The sequence below is a fragment of the Geotrypetes seraphini genome, chromosome 1 (genome assembly GCF_902459505.1).
Source record: "Geotrypetes seraphini chromosome 1, aGeoSer1.1, whole genome shotgun sequence".
Taxonomy (NCBI): domain Eukaryota; kingdom Metazoa; phylum Chordata; class Amphibia; order Gymnophiona; family Dermophiidae; genus Geotrypetes; species Geotrypetes seraphini.
Window position 1 is genome coordinate 331,151,473 of NC_047084.1, and position 15,670 is coordinate 331,167,142.

General features: G+C 42.0%; 1 protein-coding gene across 3 annotated transcripts in view; it reads right to left on the minus strand.

The window, feature by feature from the left end:
* GRID2 (glutamate ionotropic receptor delta type subunit 2) overlaps positions 1 to 15,670 on the minus strand; it is a 2,335,100-nt gene that overhangs the window by 932,953 nt on the left and 1,386,477 nt on the right. For all 3 annotated transcript variants that reach the window (XM_033958336.1, XM_033958346.1, XM_033958356.1), the window contains one exon: positions 8,009 to 8,062. In XM_033958336.1, coding sequence (XP_033814227.1) covers positions 8,009 to 8,062 — 54 coding nt within the window. The remainder of the gene's footprint in view (positions 1 to 8,008; positions 8,063 to 15,670) is intronic.

A 15,670-nucleotide genomic window follows, 5' to 3' on the forward strand; every position in this document is an offset into this window, starting at 1 on the left:
CTCTCAGCTTAAGATGCTGCATTTTCATTTTGTGTGATTCAATCCTCTAGCTGAAAAAAAATAAGCTGCTTCTCTGGCAAGCTGATAATAATATAAAATTCATCTGCCCCCCACTTATCAATGAGGAGAATCAGAAAGAAAACTAAAGACATCAGACACAAGAACATAAGAATTGCATTACTGGGACAGACAGAAGGCCTATCAAGCCCAGTATCCTGGCCAATCCAGGTCACAAGTACCTGGCAAGATCCCAAACTGTAACACAGATTTTATGCTGTTTATCCTAGGAATAAGTAGTGAATTTCCCCAAGTCCATCGTAATAATGGCTTATGGACATTTCTTTTAGGAAATTATCCAATCCTTTTTTAAACACTGCTAAGCTAACTGCTTTAACCATACTTTTTATCAGCGCGCTTAAGGCAAAAGGCAGAGTGGATAATCAAAATAGTATTCACTTTTCGGTATATGCCATAGGTAAAATAATTGGAAAGGGTCTCTAATGTGCAATGTTCAGTTACTTAGGACTAGATTCAGTAAAAGGGCACCAAACAATCCACACGGAGCATATTCTATAAATGGCACTCCAAATTGCACACCATTTATAGAGTAATCCTTAGAACTAATTTCCATATCAACATTTGGGCAAAAAGATCTACATCAACTGAAACTTGGCATAAATTCTGGCACATAAGCTAGGTGTGGATCCCCATTATTCAGTAATACTGTACCCATATTTAGTGAACACACCTGACCCGTCCAAGCTCCTCCCATATCCACACCCCTTTTGAGTTGATTTGCATATGGATCTCTAGCTTAGCACGATGAGTGCACAAATCCAATTATTAACTATTAGCTCTAATTGGTTGTTGGCACCCAGTTATTGGCACTAATTGGATCGTTAACCAATTTAGTTGTGCACGCATCTCAGAAGAGTGCACAGTTTTGCACACATAAATTTGCTTGCCATTTATTGAATCTGCGGGAATGTCTATAGTCTGTTCAAGAGGAATTTGCATTTCTCTCCATTTTTTTAATTTGCATTTTAAAGATACAATCACTTATGCAGAAATCAAAAGGAAATTTCAATAATCAAATATAAATTACTAACAAGAAAACAAAACATTGCATTAAATCCACAATGTGTGTGTGAGGGGGGGTGTTCAAGAGGAAAATTCAAATGAAAGTATCTTAGAAATTAGAAACAAACATAAGCATGTAAGCAGTGGCATAGCAAGGGAGGCGGACTCCTGGCATCATTGCTCCGTGCAACCCCCCCACCCCCACTCTTACCGCTTGAACATCCTCCAACGATTGAGCACCCCTGCTTCCGTATAGCTCTTGAAATGTTTGCCGGTTCAAGCAGCATCTTCCACTGCTGCTAGCGCCAGCCTCGGCACACTTCTGACATTATGTCCTGGTCCCGTGACCAGGTAATGATATCAGAAGTGGGCTGAGGTCGGCACAAGTAGCAGGTGGAAGATGCTGCTCTTGCTGATGAGCATTTACATAGTAATATAGTAACATAATAGATGATGGCACAAAAAGACCCGAATGGTCCATCCAGTCTGCCCTTCCTGATTCAATTTAAATTTTTTCTTCATAGCTATTTCTGGGCAAGAATCCAAAGCTTTACCCGGTACTGTGCTTGGGTTCCAACTGCCGAAATCTCCATCAAAACTCACTCCAGCCCATCTACACCCTCCCCAGCCATTGAAGCCCTCCCCAGCCCATCCTCCCCCAAATGGCCATATACAGACACAGACCATGCAAGTCTGCCCAGTACTGGCCTTAGTTCAATATTTACTATTATTTTCTGGTTCTAGATCTTCTATGTTCATCCCATGTTTTTTTGAACTCCGTCACCGTTTTCCTCTCCACTATCTCTCTCGGGAGCACATTCCAGGCATCCACCACCCTCTCCGTAAAGTAGAATTTCTTAACATTGCTCTTGAATTTACCACCCCTCAACCTTAAATTAAAGAGGTATGTGAGGGGTGGGGGTGGCGAGGAGGAGAGGTTCTGGTGCCCCCCATGGCGGTCTGCCCCCCCACCTCCCCCCCCCGCTTTCCCTTACTATGTCACTGCATGCAAGTAGCTGTGAACACTCCAGCTATATACCTATATATGAGGGCTGATTGTAAAGTAATGAGACCAGCTCTGGGGGGGTTTTGGTTTGGGGTTTTTTTTTTTTCAAGAAATAGATGTGGCAACTCTGTGCTGGTTCTTCTGAAACTCAAACATCGACATTTCTGAGCCTGCAGTTGGCCTGCCATAGTCTTCATTATTGGGTCACAGCGATAGGAAGAACTTCTTAAGTTTTGTCATGGCAAATGTGTTTGAATTTTGTGTTAATCTTGGAAAGAGCGGTGATGGAACTCTTGAAATGTTATGGCAAGCATCCGGTGGTAAAAAAAATGAGCCGTGCTGCAGCACCTCTGGCATACTCTCACAAAACTCATAGGGCAGCAAATGAAACAGGTGAACAAGAGAACTACCTTCCCACTAATGAAAGGGGACTCAGACATGTTTGACTGACTTTACCTTTAGGAAAAAATAGTACTCCTATTGGGAGCACTCCTGGTTTAAGAAGTAGAAAAACTTGTCCTTCTCTTTTGTGGATGATATAAAAACCTGCAATAGGGTAGACACCCCTGATCATGTTGATAACATGAGGAAGGACTAGAGAAGCTTGAAGATTGGTCTGGAATTTTGCAGCTGATTAAATGCAAAGAAATGCAGGGTTATGCATTTGGGCTACAAACACCAGAGGAAACAGCAGTGTATAGGGGGTAAAGAACTTTTGTGCACAAAAGTGGAGCAGTACTTGTGTGTGGTCTTAAGGAGGCCAAACAAATAGAAAAAGGTGACAGCGAAAACTAGAGAGAGGAATGATGCCCCTTTATAAGACTGGTGAGACCTCACTTAGAATATTGTATACAATTCTAGAGAGTGCACCTTAAAAATATATATATAAACAGGATGGGGTCGGTCCAGAAGAAGGCTACTACAATGGTCATTGGTCTTCATCATAAAGCATATGGGGAAAGACTTCAAGATCTCAACATGTGGAGGAAAACTGGGAGAGGGAAGATATGATAGAGATCATGGGTGGCCAAGGCAATCTGCTGCCTGAGGCAAAGAATGAGAGATCCCTCCTCCCCCCCCCCCCCCAATACACACACACATATATCTCATTTGCTGAAGAAAGTAAAAAATAAATCCAAGTTCTCTTTTGAACTAGTTTGCATTACAAATGTCATGCTTTGTTCTGTTTACATGAATGATAAAATTATTGGGAATAATTTTCAGCAACTACAGCTACTGCAATAATTTAAATGTCAGTTGTGTTATTTTATTATGTTTGTTAAGCACTGATAAAATTATAGTTAGTGATACTGATATATGTATAATATGATCAGTGTAGGATTACCACATGGCTCCAGAAAAAGGAGGACGGCCCGGGCAGGGGTGTCAAAGTCCCTCCTCGAGGGCCGGAATCCAGTCGGGTTTTCTGGATTTCCCCAATGAATATGCATTGAAAGCAGTGCATGCAAATAGATCTCATGCAGATTCATTGGGGAAATCCTGAAAACCCGACTGGATTCTGGCCCTCGAGGACCGACTTTGACACCTGTGGATTAAGGCATCCAGGTTTTACTTCTGTTGAAAGCAATGGAAGTAAGGAGGATAGACTGAGCCATCTGGATTTGTCTCAATCTGTCCTCCTTTTTCCTGGAGTCATATGGTAATCCTAGATCAGTGCCACTGCTGTTAGTTGACTTTAGGTCTAAATATTTATCCTATTTGAAAAAGGTACTTATGATTTACTAATAATTTGTACTGTATATGAGTACTTGTCATATTATTGATGATTCTTACTAATGAACTTTCTTTAAAAATGTATTCATTTCCATAAAAAGCAAACACCTGACAGAGACTTTCATTTCACCTAAGGTTGCATCTGGGGTGATAATTCTTGCCCAAACTATATTCTAAAGCAGAAGTAGGGAACTCCGGTCCTCAAGAGCCGTATTCCAGTCGGGTTTTCAGGATTTCCCCAATGAATTTGCATTCAAAGCAGTGCATGCAAATAGATCTCATGTATATTAAGAACATAAGAACATAAGAAGTTGCCTCTGCTGAGTCAGACCAGAGGTCCATCGCGACCAGCAGTCCGCACCCGCAGTGGCCCATCAGGCCCATGACCTGTACGGTGATCTTTGTCTGAACCCTTAAATCCCCTTGGTCTCTATCTAAACTCTCTCTATATCCCATCTCTACCTCTATCTGTATCCCTCAATCCCCCTATCTTTCAGGAATTTATCTAATCCTTCTTTAAAACCCTGGAGTGTACCCTGTCCTATCACAGCCTCCGGCAGTGTGTTCCATGTGTCCACTACCCTCTGAGTGAAAAAGAACTTCCTAGCATTGGTTCTAAACCTGTCCCCTTTCAGCTACTCCGAGTGCCCCCTTGTACTTGTGGGCCCCATTAGTCTGAAGAATCTATCTCTGTCTACCTTCTCGATACCTCTCATGATCTTGAAAGTCACTATCATGTCTCCTCTGAGTCTCCGCTTTTCCAGGGAGAAGAGCCCCAGCCTTTCTAACCTGTCTGCATATGAAAGGTTTTCCATGCCTTTTATCATTTTCGTCGCTCTTCTCTGGACCCTCTCAAGCATCGCCATGTCCTTCTTGAGGTACGGCGACCAATACTGGACACAGTACTCCAGGTGCGGGCGCACCATTGCTCGATACAGCGGCATGATGACTTCCTTCGTCCTGGTTGTGATACCCTTCTTAATAATACCCAACATTCTATTTGCTTTCTTTGAGGCTGCTGCACATTGTGCCGTTGATTTCATTGTTGTATCAACTAGCACACCCAAGTCCTTTTCAAGGTTGCTTTCCCCTAGCACCGATCCCCTCATTTTGTAGCTGAACATCGGGTTCTTTTTCCCTATATGCATGACCTTGCATTTCTCTGTATTAAATCGCATTTGCCATTTGTTTGCCCACTCTTCCAGTTTGTTTAGGTCCCTTTGTAGGTCTTCGCATTCCTCCGCGGTCCTAATCCTGCTGCAGAGTTTGGTGTCATCTGCAAATTTTATAACCTCACACTTCGTCCCCGTTTCCAGGTCGTTTATAAACACATTGAACAGCAGCGGTCCGAGCACTAACCCCTGTGGAACACCGCTCGTGACACTCCGCCAGCCAGATTTCATTGGGGAAATCCTGAAAACCCGACTGGAATATGGCTCTCGAGGACCGGAGTTCCCTACCCCTGTTCTAAAGTGATACTGTTCACTATGAAGTAATTCTAAAAGTCAGCTGCCCACTTTTAGGTGCCAATAATGCATGTAAATGTTTATATTTATTAAGGGATTTGCTATATGGCCCTTCTTGAAATACAAAATCAGAGCAATTTACATAGTCCAAAGCAGAATAAGAAGTGGATAGAATCAAAGGGAGGATGAGAAAAGGAGTTAAAGGGAGAATAGAGAGAAGGAACAAGCACTAACAGACCATACAGCAACAGATTAAGGGCTCCTTTTACAAATCTGCAATAGCGTTTTTAGCGCACGCAGAATTGCCGCGCACGCTAAACCCGCACTGCGCAGCTAGAACTAACGCCAGCTCAGTGCTGACGTTAGTGTCTAGTGTGCGCAGCAATTTAGCATGCGCTAAAACCGCTATAGCAACTTTTTAAAAGGAGCCCTAAGTCGACTAAAACCTAACTCCACCAGTACGAATCATTAGGAAAAGGTAAGAAGAAAAAAAATATGTCTTTGAGGCTTTCTTGAATTTTTTAAACCTGGATTCTTGCTAGAGAAATAGTGGATGCACATGCCAAAGGCTTGATGCAAAAAAAAAAAAAAAAAACCAAATGCTTAGTAGTATCTAGTCTAGTTGTGCTCGATATTCAGCTCACAGCGGTAAGCAGCTGGTAAGCCACTTCTAGCTGTGGGCTGAACTAATCCTGGATACTTGATGCTGGGGCATACACATCTCCCAGCATTGAAGATCCAGGCAGATCTACTGCTAAATGCCTGCCTAGATTTAAGGTGTCTGTCCACAACATAAGAACATAAGAATTGCCGCTGCTGGGTCAGACCAGTGGTCCATCGTGCCCAGCAGTCCGCTCACGCGGCGGCCCCCAGGTCAAAGACCATTGCTCTAAATGAGTCCAGCCTCACCTGTGTATTTTACAGTTTAGCAGGAAATTGTCCAACTTTGTCTTGAATCCCTGGAGGGTGTTTTCCCCTATAACAGCTTCTGGAAGAGCATTCCAGTTTGCTACACTCTCTGGGTGAAGAAGAACTTCCTTACGTTTGTACGGAATCTATCTCCTTTCAACTTTAGAGAGTGCCCTCTCGTTCTCCCTACCTTGGAGAGGGTGAACAATCTGTCTTTATCTGCTAAGTCTATTCCCTTCAGTATTTTGAATGTTTCAATAAAGTCCCCTCTCAGTCTCCTCTTTTCAATGGAGAAGAGGCCCAGTTTCTCCAATCTTTCACTGTACGGCAACTCCTCCAACCCCTTAACCATTTTAGTCACCCTTTTCTGGACCCTTTCGAGTAGTACTGTGTCCTTCTTCATGTATGGCAACCAGTGTAGACATGGGGCTCCTTTTACGAAGCAGCGTTAGTGCTTTAACGTGCGTAATAACGTGCGCTAATTTGCCGGCTGTGCTAGCCACTACTGCCTCCTCTTGAGCAGGCGATAGTTTTTCGGCTAGCGTGGGGGTTAGCGCATGCTAAAGAGGTGCGCGCTATAAAGCCGCTAACACGGCTTCGTAAAAGGAGCCCATGATTCTTCATAGGACGCCAATGCATGATTGGCACGCGATTGGCAACCAATTCTTAGGTGGCCACTGATATTGGTGTCCTGTATAGAATCAAGCCCAAAGTGGCCTCATCCATATTTCATTAAGCAAAGAGTTTTCAATTTCTGGGCAGAAGTAAGATCTTGAGAACATAGCACAAACAATTAACCAAACCAGATGAAATTGTAAAGGAGTAAAAGAATTCAAGTTTATAAAATGCCTCTTTCAACTTCTCAATTCAGGACCGAGAAGCTCATAGTTGCAAGGATAAGGTGTACAAATCTCTTATAATATTATTTGAAACATCAACCTGTATCATGGATTTAATGGCAAACAACACCTCCATCGTTGTGCTCAAGGCTATAACCTGCTCTCTCTCACCCTTTCCTCAGGAGTTTCTCTAGTTTTGGAGAATCAGTATTGTGTCTCTTCATGGCTGAGGCCATAGTAAATTAAGGATTATTCTTTGAACTTTCATTAGCTGCTGTGTTAAATCCTTGTCACAATCCCATCTGGTTTATCTAAGAGTCCATAATAGTGGATTCATATTTTTAAGGAGAGACTGCAGGGAGAAAGGCTTAAGTTGTCATCTTGATGCCCTTCAAGCCAAGTCCCCTTTCTATGTTTCAAAATTAGCTTTCTGGTGATACTATAACTCTGTGTTTTAACACAAGACCCCCAAGGTGTTGTAAAGATGTAAAATAACCTAACACGTCAGCGAATACATGAGACCAGGTCTACCTAGAACACTTCAAATTAGCAAAACAATCAGAATGAGTTGGTTATGTATGATGGGGGTTTCCCAGGAGTGTACTGGGAGGGAAGGGGGTGGGGGGATTTGGTCCTTTTTTTATGATTTAAAATTCTGAGAAAGGGTGGCAACTTTGTCAGGCTGGCTAAAATTCACAGTGATTTCTAGTTGACAAAATTCAGAAAACATCATGCACAGTTTTTGCCTACAAAAATAAGTAATTTTAGGGATGGGGGATGTTATCAGCATGGGCTACCATTAAGATCAGTTATTTTGCCAGTAGTTACGCAATTTTAGTATAGGGTCTCATTGCATAAAATGGGACACTGTGCTAAAATAGCATTACATGTGGTAAAAATAAAACATCTTAAAGGTAGTCCACATTGATATCGTTCCCCCTTTAATATCAATGTAACATTCTGTTATTGGTTACCTCATTTATAATGATCCAGTGGCAGTCAAAAGCAACCAAATTAGTCTCCACGACCTGCAATTGGAAACAAAAGCCATCAGTCAGCATAGTAAAACATGCAAAGAAACAAAATTGGCATTCTCTGCAAATAGAGGAAAAATAAAGCATAGTAGTTCAAGTTCAATTTATTTGATATTCCGCATATACAAAACCAAAGTTAAAATCTAACTGGTTTACAATATAAAACTATACAAGGGAGGGAGCAAGCACAAGCTAATTGTCAAGTACGACTGCACAAACATATCAAAAAACATGAAGGAAAGAAAAATGTGGATTGGTTACAATCAAATCTAGGTATAGGGGAGAGGAAAGGGGTAAAAACTTATAAGGTGTGGGATAAAAAAATGTAATCAGGCTCTATTTCCTACGAAATTATGTGCAAAATGCCACAAAAAATAATATGCTTTTCATTCAGTCTTGATTGTCAGATATGAACTCTCAGTGCGACGGCAGAAGGGTCGAGAATTCCAAAGAACAGAGGCCATGACAAAGAATGAGGAATTCCTATGAATATCGAGAAATAATTATCTAAATTAAGGGACAACCAATAATTGTTGTTGAGAATATTGAAGAGTTCTTTGTGGAGAATATTGAACCAGAAGACTAAATAAAAAAGAAGGAAGACCACCTGATAATATTTGATGGGAGTTATTCGGTTGAGGATGTATAACCTTCTGCAACATGCCTTACTGTGTTAACATTTATTTTTCCTTTTAAGAAAGGAAAATATTTTTACATCAAAAACAAGATCTTAGTGCTCATTATCATGGGTATCTGTTAAATGTATAAACCACTTGTTATGTAATGATCTGGAGGAAGGAAGGAAAGACCTCAGACTGGTTACTGATCTTTACAAACCAGCCAAATGGCTGTTCAGCTGCTAGATTGAACCACGTTGTAATCATTGGTCTCCTCCACCTCCATGATTTACCGGTATTAAGTATGCCAATTTGAAGGTATATGCTTAAAGTTTATAAATTAAAGAGGGCATCCAGACAACTTATCTTGTGGATGAAGCAACTTTCATTCAAAATGCTGATTCTAACAGGCCCGATTTGCCCATTGCTTTGTCAGAGAATCAGTAACAAAATATTGCAAAGATTGAAAGTATTGCATAGAATAAACATTATTTTTTTCCTTTGGTTCATATACGTCCAGGGTGGGGTGGGAGGGGTGGGATTATTTTATGATTTCTTTTATTTATGAATAAACATAGGATACAAGGGAGAGGGATGATTCGATATAGAATTTGATGTTATATTAAATATGATTTAAGTATAAATGATTGTATCATATGTTACACTTATTGGGAGCTTTAAAAATGAATAAAGATTAATTAATATGACAAGATATGGGGAGGAGGGGGAAAAATGATTGTTTTCTGTATTAATTTGTGTAGTTAAAGTGCATTTTCTGTAATGTTTACATCTATATTAATTTTATGGCAATGTCAAAGTTTGAAAATCAATAAAGATTAATAAAAAAAAAGATCAGAACTGCCGGTTTTGCAGTCCACCTGCTTAAACCCGATCCACACCATAAGTGCAATTATAGAAGGGTTGGGATTACGACCTGAAAAAGCACTTGGATGTGAACCATTCATATTGATGCACTGCCAGAGTGCCTAGGCCAATCAGGTCCTTAGGCCCCCTCCCCAGTGCATCCCAAGATGCACTGGGAAGGGGCAGGCCCACCATTCCAGCGAAGGTGGACCTGCCGGCCGGCCACAGACAGGAGCCGTCCATCCAACTAAACCAGGTCAGGGGGAGGGGAGTCCGGGGAGGATAGGGGGCCCTGGTGGGGGTGAAGAGGTCCGGGTGAGGTTAGGGGAGTCCAGGTATGGGTAAACTTTTTAGGGGTGTGGGGTGGGGGCAAACTTTCAGGGGTGGGGGGTGTCATCAGGATGGACTGGGCATCCTTCCTGCTGTGATCATTATGGGGCGGGGGTTCCTAGGTTGCGGGGGTTCACGGGTGCCAGCAAGAGAGATTAGGCATCTCTCCTGCCGGTGAAGATTGTGTGTGTGTGTGGAGGGGGGTTGCGGGTTTGGGCAAGAAGGACTGGTCATCTATCCTGCCGTAATTGTTACGGGGGTGGGTTACCTGGGCCGCTGAGCTGATCGCAGCAGCTGCGATCAACTCAGTGGCTCAATCCAGAACTTATACCTATTTAAGTTCCATCCAGGCAATCTGTCAAACTTTTCGATTATGGCTACCGGACGACTAAGTCTAGGTTGGCCCACATCCCGCTCATCTCCCACCCTACCCACTCCTCCAAAAACGCCCCTTTCATTCTGGATGCACAGAGGCAGGAAAATACCTAAGCTGGTTTTAGATATGTCTAAAACCCTGATTATCAGTACTTGGATGACCTGTCTTTTTGATCATCCAAGTGCCGATTTAGGCAGGTTTTTAGACGTTTTTTAAAAATTATTATTATGTACCTCTATAGTCATCAAACTACAGTACTTTAATGTAGAAAAGTGAGATGTTCCTCCACTCTTGTACAAAGAAGATTGGTTACCCGTGTTTATTGGAACTGAGTTTAAAATACAATCACTGACCCACGAAGCAGATTGTCACTGTATGTAAATTCCTTATCAATATCTTAGTGCAGTTTCCATTCTCTATACTCCTTACAAGTCAATCTTATGTACATCCAGTTTACAGTTTATTTATGATTTGAAATAATGCAAAGTCCAGCAAGCAGGTTAATGTGGTTTATAATAAAAACACAATACATAAAATTATGAATGGAAATTCATGAAAAAGAAGGAAAGGTCTCACAAACATTCCCACAAAGAATAACAAATCAGCGAAGTGCAAGTACAGACAAACTATCCAGTTGGGCACCCTGACACAACATCATATACCTTGTGGAATTTTTTGTTTTTTTAAAGCTATGTTAAACATTGTGAAGGATTGATCCCCATGGATATTTTGGGGAGGGGAAGGGAGAGAGATTGTTCCAAAGCCCAGTGTGAATTTAACTGGATCTACCATGTCAGATTTTTGTTGTGTGGCATATTATGGAATTCTCTGCCCATTGATCTCTGCACTTAAAGCAAATATAATCACTTCAAAATCTTTAAAATCTTTTTTTTATTAATCCTAAACTTCAAGGTAAGTGACTCTCGAAAGGCTACAAACAGACTACCTCCAGTCCTGCTGTGCTGATTTCTTATACTAAAATCAATAAAAATTCTTTCAACTAAAAAAATATTACAGTCTGTTATTTTGCTCAGGTTGTAAGTGTTCCATTTGACAGGTCTTTCTATAATGTTATCATTTCTAATATTGGGGTCCTTTTACTAAACTGAGTTAAATGCATGAAAAAAGTCTTACCACAAAACACATTATTTTTTAGTGATGTTTTTTTTTTGGGGGGGGGTTGGGGGGGCATGTCATAGGTAGGGAATGCCAGCAAATGAAGACTAATAGCTTTAAACTTGGAACACAACAAATCTCACTGCACCCTCTTCCAAGTGACACTTCTTCCTTTTATTAATAAGTCACATCATTTCAGACCTTCATATTATACTTTGATGTTTGCTTCCTTTAATATTTGCTTACTTTGGACCTCAGAACCACCTCCTCCATCCGTTATTTTCGTGCTCTAGAACGGGGAGCTTCTCAGGTGTAATGTCCTCACTGGCCCATAGTAATACCTCTAATACTCATAAATTTTAGCAATTTTTTACCACTTTGTAAATTTTTATATCTACTTTTTTTATATACACTTCAATTTGTACTTAGCTTTCTCATTTGTACAGCGGCAGGACCCGACATGTTTCGCAGTCGCTTCGTCAGGGATCCAAGCTGTATATAAAACAACCACATTAATCAATGCTATTGTACAACATTAATGTCCTACTCTGAAATCACACCCCAACTCTCTACTCACCAAGCCGCTAACATCCACCCCGCTCTAACTTTAAATCGCAAAGATGGCGTCATCGTCTTGGATATCTTTATTTAAAGGGCTTGCTACAACAGACCACGCCCCCTATATCCTCTCCTCTCCTATCAGCTTGTATTATCCATTTTAAGGAGGAACCAACCCCAAACATCACCGGACCCATTTAAAATAGAAATCGGGGGAAGGACCCGGCAATACACGAGGAGGAAGAACCAGGGGTCAGAGTCGGCCCCCGCAGAAATCGAGAGGACAACCTCCTCCAGTGGGAATAACAACCAGAGCGGCCCAGAAATGACAGTAGTAAACTTATCCTCCATCGATCTGACTCAGGCCCAAAAATCAGTGTTGGAATTGGGACTGGGTTATGCTTTAGCGTTCCCTCCGGATTTTTTCCAATTGAAAGTTGCCTTTTTTAAATTTATACGCAAAATTCAATTAAAAATCTTTTTCAGTCCCAATGAGGGCAAGACCATGATCGATTAGAAGTTTGATGAGGATGATATGGGAGGTGAAAGTTTTGCCACTTTGCCATATGCAAGGTACGATCTAAATGGGTTCCGCCGGGACCGATGGACCCAGTAGTATTAACTTTTCAACAATTGATATTAAAAGAGTTGCAGAGGGTTGAAGAGGATTGGAGATATCATAGAATACCAAAGAATCTGTCCACAACACAGTATGAGGCGCTCCAGGAGTTGAAAATCAATAATCAAATAGTTAGTCTCAAAGCAGATAAAGGGGGAGCCACGGTGGTTCTGAACATAAAAGATTACATAAAGGAGGCTGAGAGGCAATTGCAAGATAGTCAGGCATACAGAAAGTTAGAACAGGATCCTACGTCAGATCTAAGTGAAAGTATAAAAGTATGGGTACAACATTATTATGAAAAAGAAAGAATGATAACTAGAAGGGAATACGAATTCCTAATACAAAAATACCCTAAAAGACCGGGTATATATTTTGTACCCAAAATTCACAAAGGTCAGTGTCCGCCTCCTGGTTATCCGATAGTGAACACTAGTGACTCTTTGCTGGATCCTTTGTCTCAGTTTTTGGATTTCTATCTTAGTACGGAAGCCAGAAAGGTTACATCCTTTTTGAAGGACACCTCCCATTTCCTGCGAAAATTGGAGGAATTGGAACCCTTTCATGAAGATATATGGATGGTGATGTTGGATGTGGTCTCCCTGTACACCCAAATTCCCCAATCTAAGGCTCTAGACATCATAAAAGACACATTGGAGAAGCGAGAGTTCCCACGGAGGATCTCCACGGACTTTCTTTTGCAGTTGGCCCGGTGGGTCATAAATTCTAATTATTTTGAATTCCAGGGTCAGTTTTTTAACCAGATCCAGGGGGTGGCCATGGGGGCCACCCTGGCACCCTCGGTGGCGACCCTATTCATGGCGAATTATGAAGATCAATTTGTGTATTCATCCAGTTATTTTAAAGATGTCCCTTTTTGGACTAGATTTTTGGATGATATTTTTCTATTATGGAGGGGATCTGAGAAGGGATTAATGGAGTTTATAGAGTATTTAAACTCGAGAGACCCTCAGATTAGGTTCACATATTCTTACCATCACAATAAAATTGAATTTTTGGACCTTTCAATAAGACATACATCAGAGGGGTTTACCACCACAGTCTATCGGAAACCCATGTCTCAGAATACCCTTCTCCATTTTTCTAGTCACCATCCAGAAAAATTAAAATTGAATTTGCCTATCAGCCAGTACTTTAGGATTCGGAGGAATTGCTCCAAACTTCCAGAATTTAAACGTCAGGCTACAGTACTTGAGGATAGGTTTTTGAGTAGGGGGTACCCAAAGGGGACCCTTAGGAAGGCTTACCTGAGATCGCGGTACGCCGATAGGGATTTAATGATTATGGAACGGCAAAATAAAGATGAGCAAGATCGTTTCATATGTGTATTGCCTTTTTCAGGGGCTACTAAGGTGCTTATTGAAATTATGAGGAAGCATTGGCATATATTGAGCCTGCATAATTGTTTGCATGAGTTTCCCATGATAGCTTTTCAGCGGGGTAGAACTATTGGACAAATATTAAATTTCAAAAAATATCATGAGTACGTGACAACTGAAGGTGGATACCATCAAGCCTGTGGTAAATGCCAATGGTGTAAAAATACTATTGAGGGGCATAGTTGGGAAGCTCCGGGCAAACACACAAAGATTGAATCTAGATCCATCACTGACTGCAATAGTAGAGGGGTGGTTTATATAATAATATGCCCTTGCGAATTATTATACGTAGGGAAAACCACCAGACCAGTGAAAGTTCGGTTAAACGAGCATAAGTCTCGTATATTGAATAGAAAAATTGAGGCTCCAATGGTTCAACATATGTTAAATGAAAATCATGAAGTATATGAACTGGAAATGCCAAAAGGAATGCCACCAAGAGGTTAGAAAAGCGAAAGGGGAATACGAAGAGGGGCTGGCCAGGGAGGCGAAAAACTTCAAGGCATTCTTCAGTTATGTAAAGGGGAAGCGACCAGCGAGAGAGGAGGTGGGGCCGTTGGACGATGGGGATAGGAAGGGAGTGATTAAGGAGGATAAAGAGGTAGCTGAGAGGTTGAACACGTTCTTCTTGTCGGTTTTCACGAGCGAAGACACATCTAATATACCGGACTCAGAGGAGCTCATGAGTGGGGAACAGGCCGAAAAATTGGAGCACATAGAGGTAAGTAAGGAGGATTTCCTCAAACAGATAGACAGGTTAAAATGCGGTAAATCACCGGGCCCGGACGGGATCCACCCAAGGGTTCTGAAGGAACTAAGACAAGAAATAGCGGGCACAATCCAGCATGTTTGCAACCTATCCTTGAAAACTGGTGAGGTACCAGAGGACTGGAAATTGGCGAATGTCACACCTATCTTCAAGAAGGGATCGAGGGGTGACCCCGGGAACTACAGGCCGATGAGCCTGACTTCAATTATAGGGAAGATGGTGGAAGCTATGATCAAGGACGGCATTTGCGAGCACATCGAGAGGAATGGCCTACTGAGAACAAGCCAGCACGGATTCTGTAAGGGAAGGTCGTGCCTAACGAACCTTCTGTACTTCTTTGAGGGAATAAGCAGTCGGGTGGACAATCGAGAACCCATAGACATCATTTACCTCGATTTTCAAAAGGCTTTCGACAAGGTGCCACATGAAAGGCTGCTTAGGAAGCTGTGGAACCACGGGGTGGGAGGGGATGTGCACAGATGGATCAAGCACTGGTTGTCGGGTAGACTGCAGAGGGTCGGAGTGAAGGGCCAATATTCTGACTGGCGGGGAGTCACGAGCGGTGTGCCACAGGGATCGGTGCTGGGGCCATTACTCTTCAACATATTTATCAATGACCTGGAAAAGGAGGCAAAGTGCGAGGTTATAAAATTTGCAGACGATACCAAACTGTGCGGTAGAGTTAGGTCCAGGGAGGAGTGTGAGGACCTGCAAAGGGACCTGGACAAGCTGGAAGACTGGGCAAACAAATGGCAAATGCGCTTTAACGTGGAAAAATGCAAGGTCATGCATATAGGGAAAAAGAACCCGTTGTTCAACTACAAATTGGGGGGGGGGGGGCATTGTTGGGAGACAGCAGACTTGAGAGAGACTTGGGTGTGCTGGTGGATGCATCACTGAAGCCATCTGCACAGTGCGCAGCAGCCTCGAAAAAAGCCAACAGGATGCTGGGC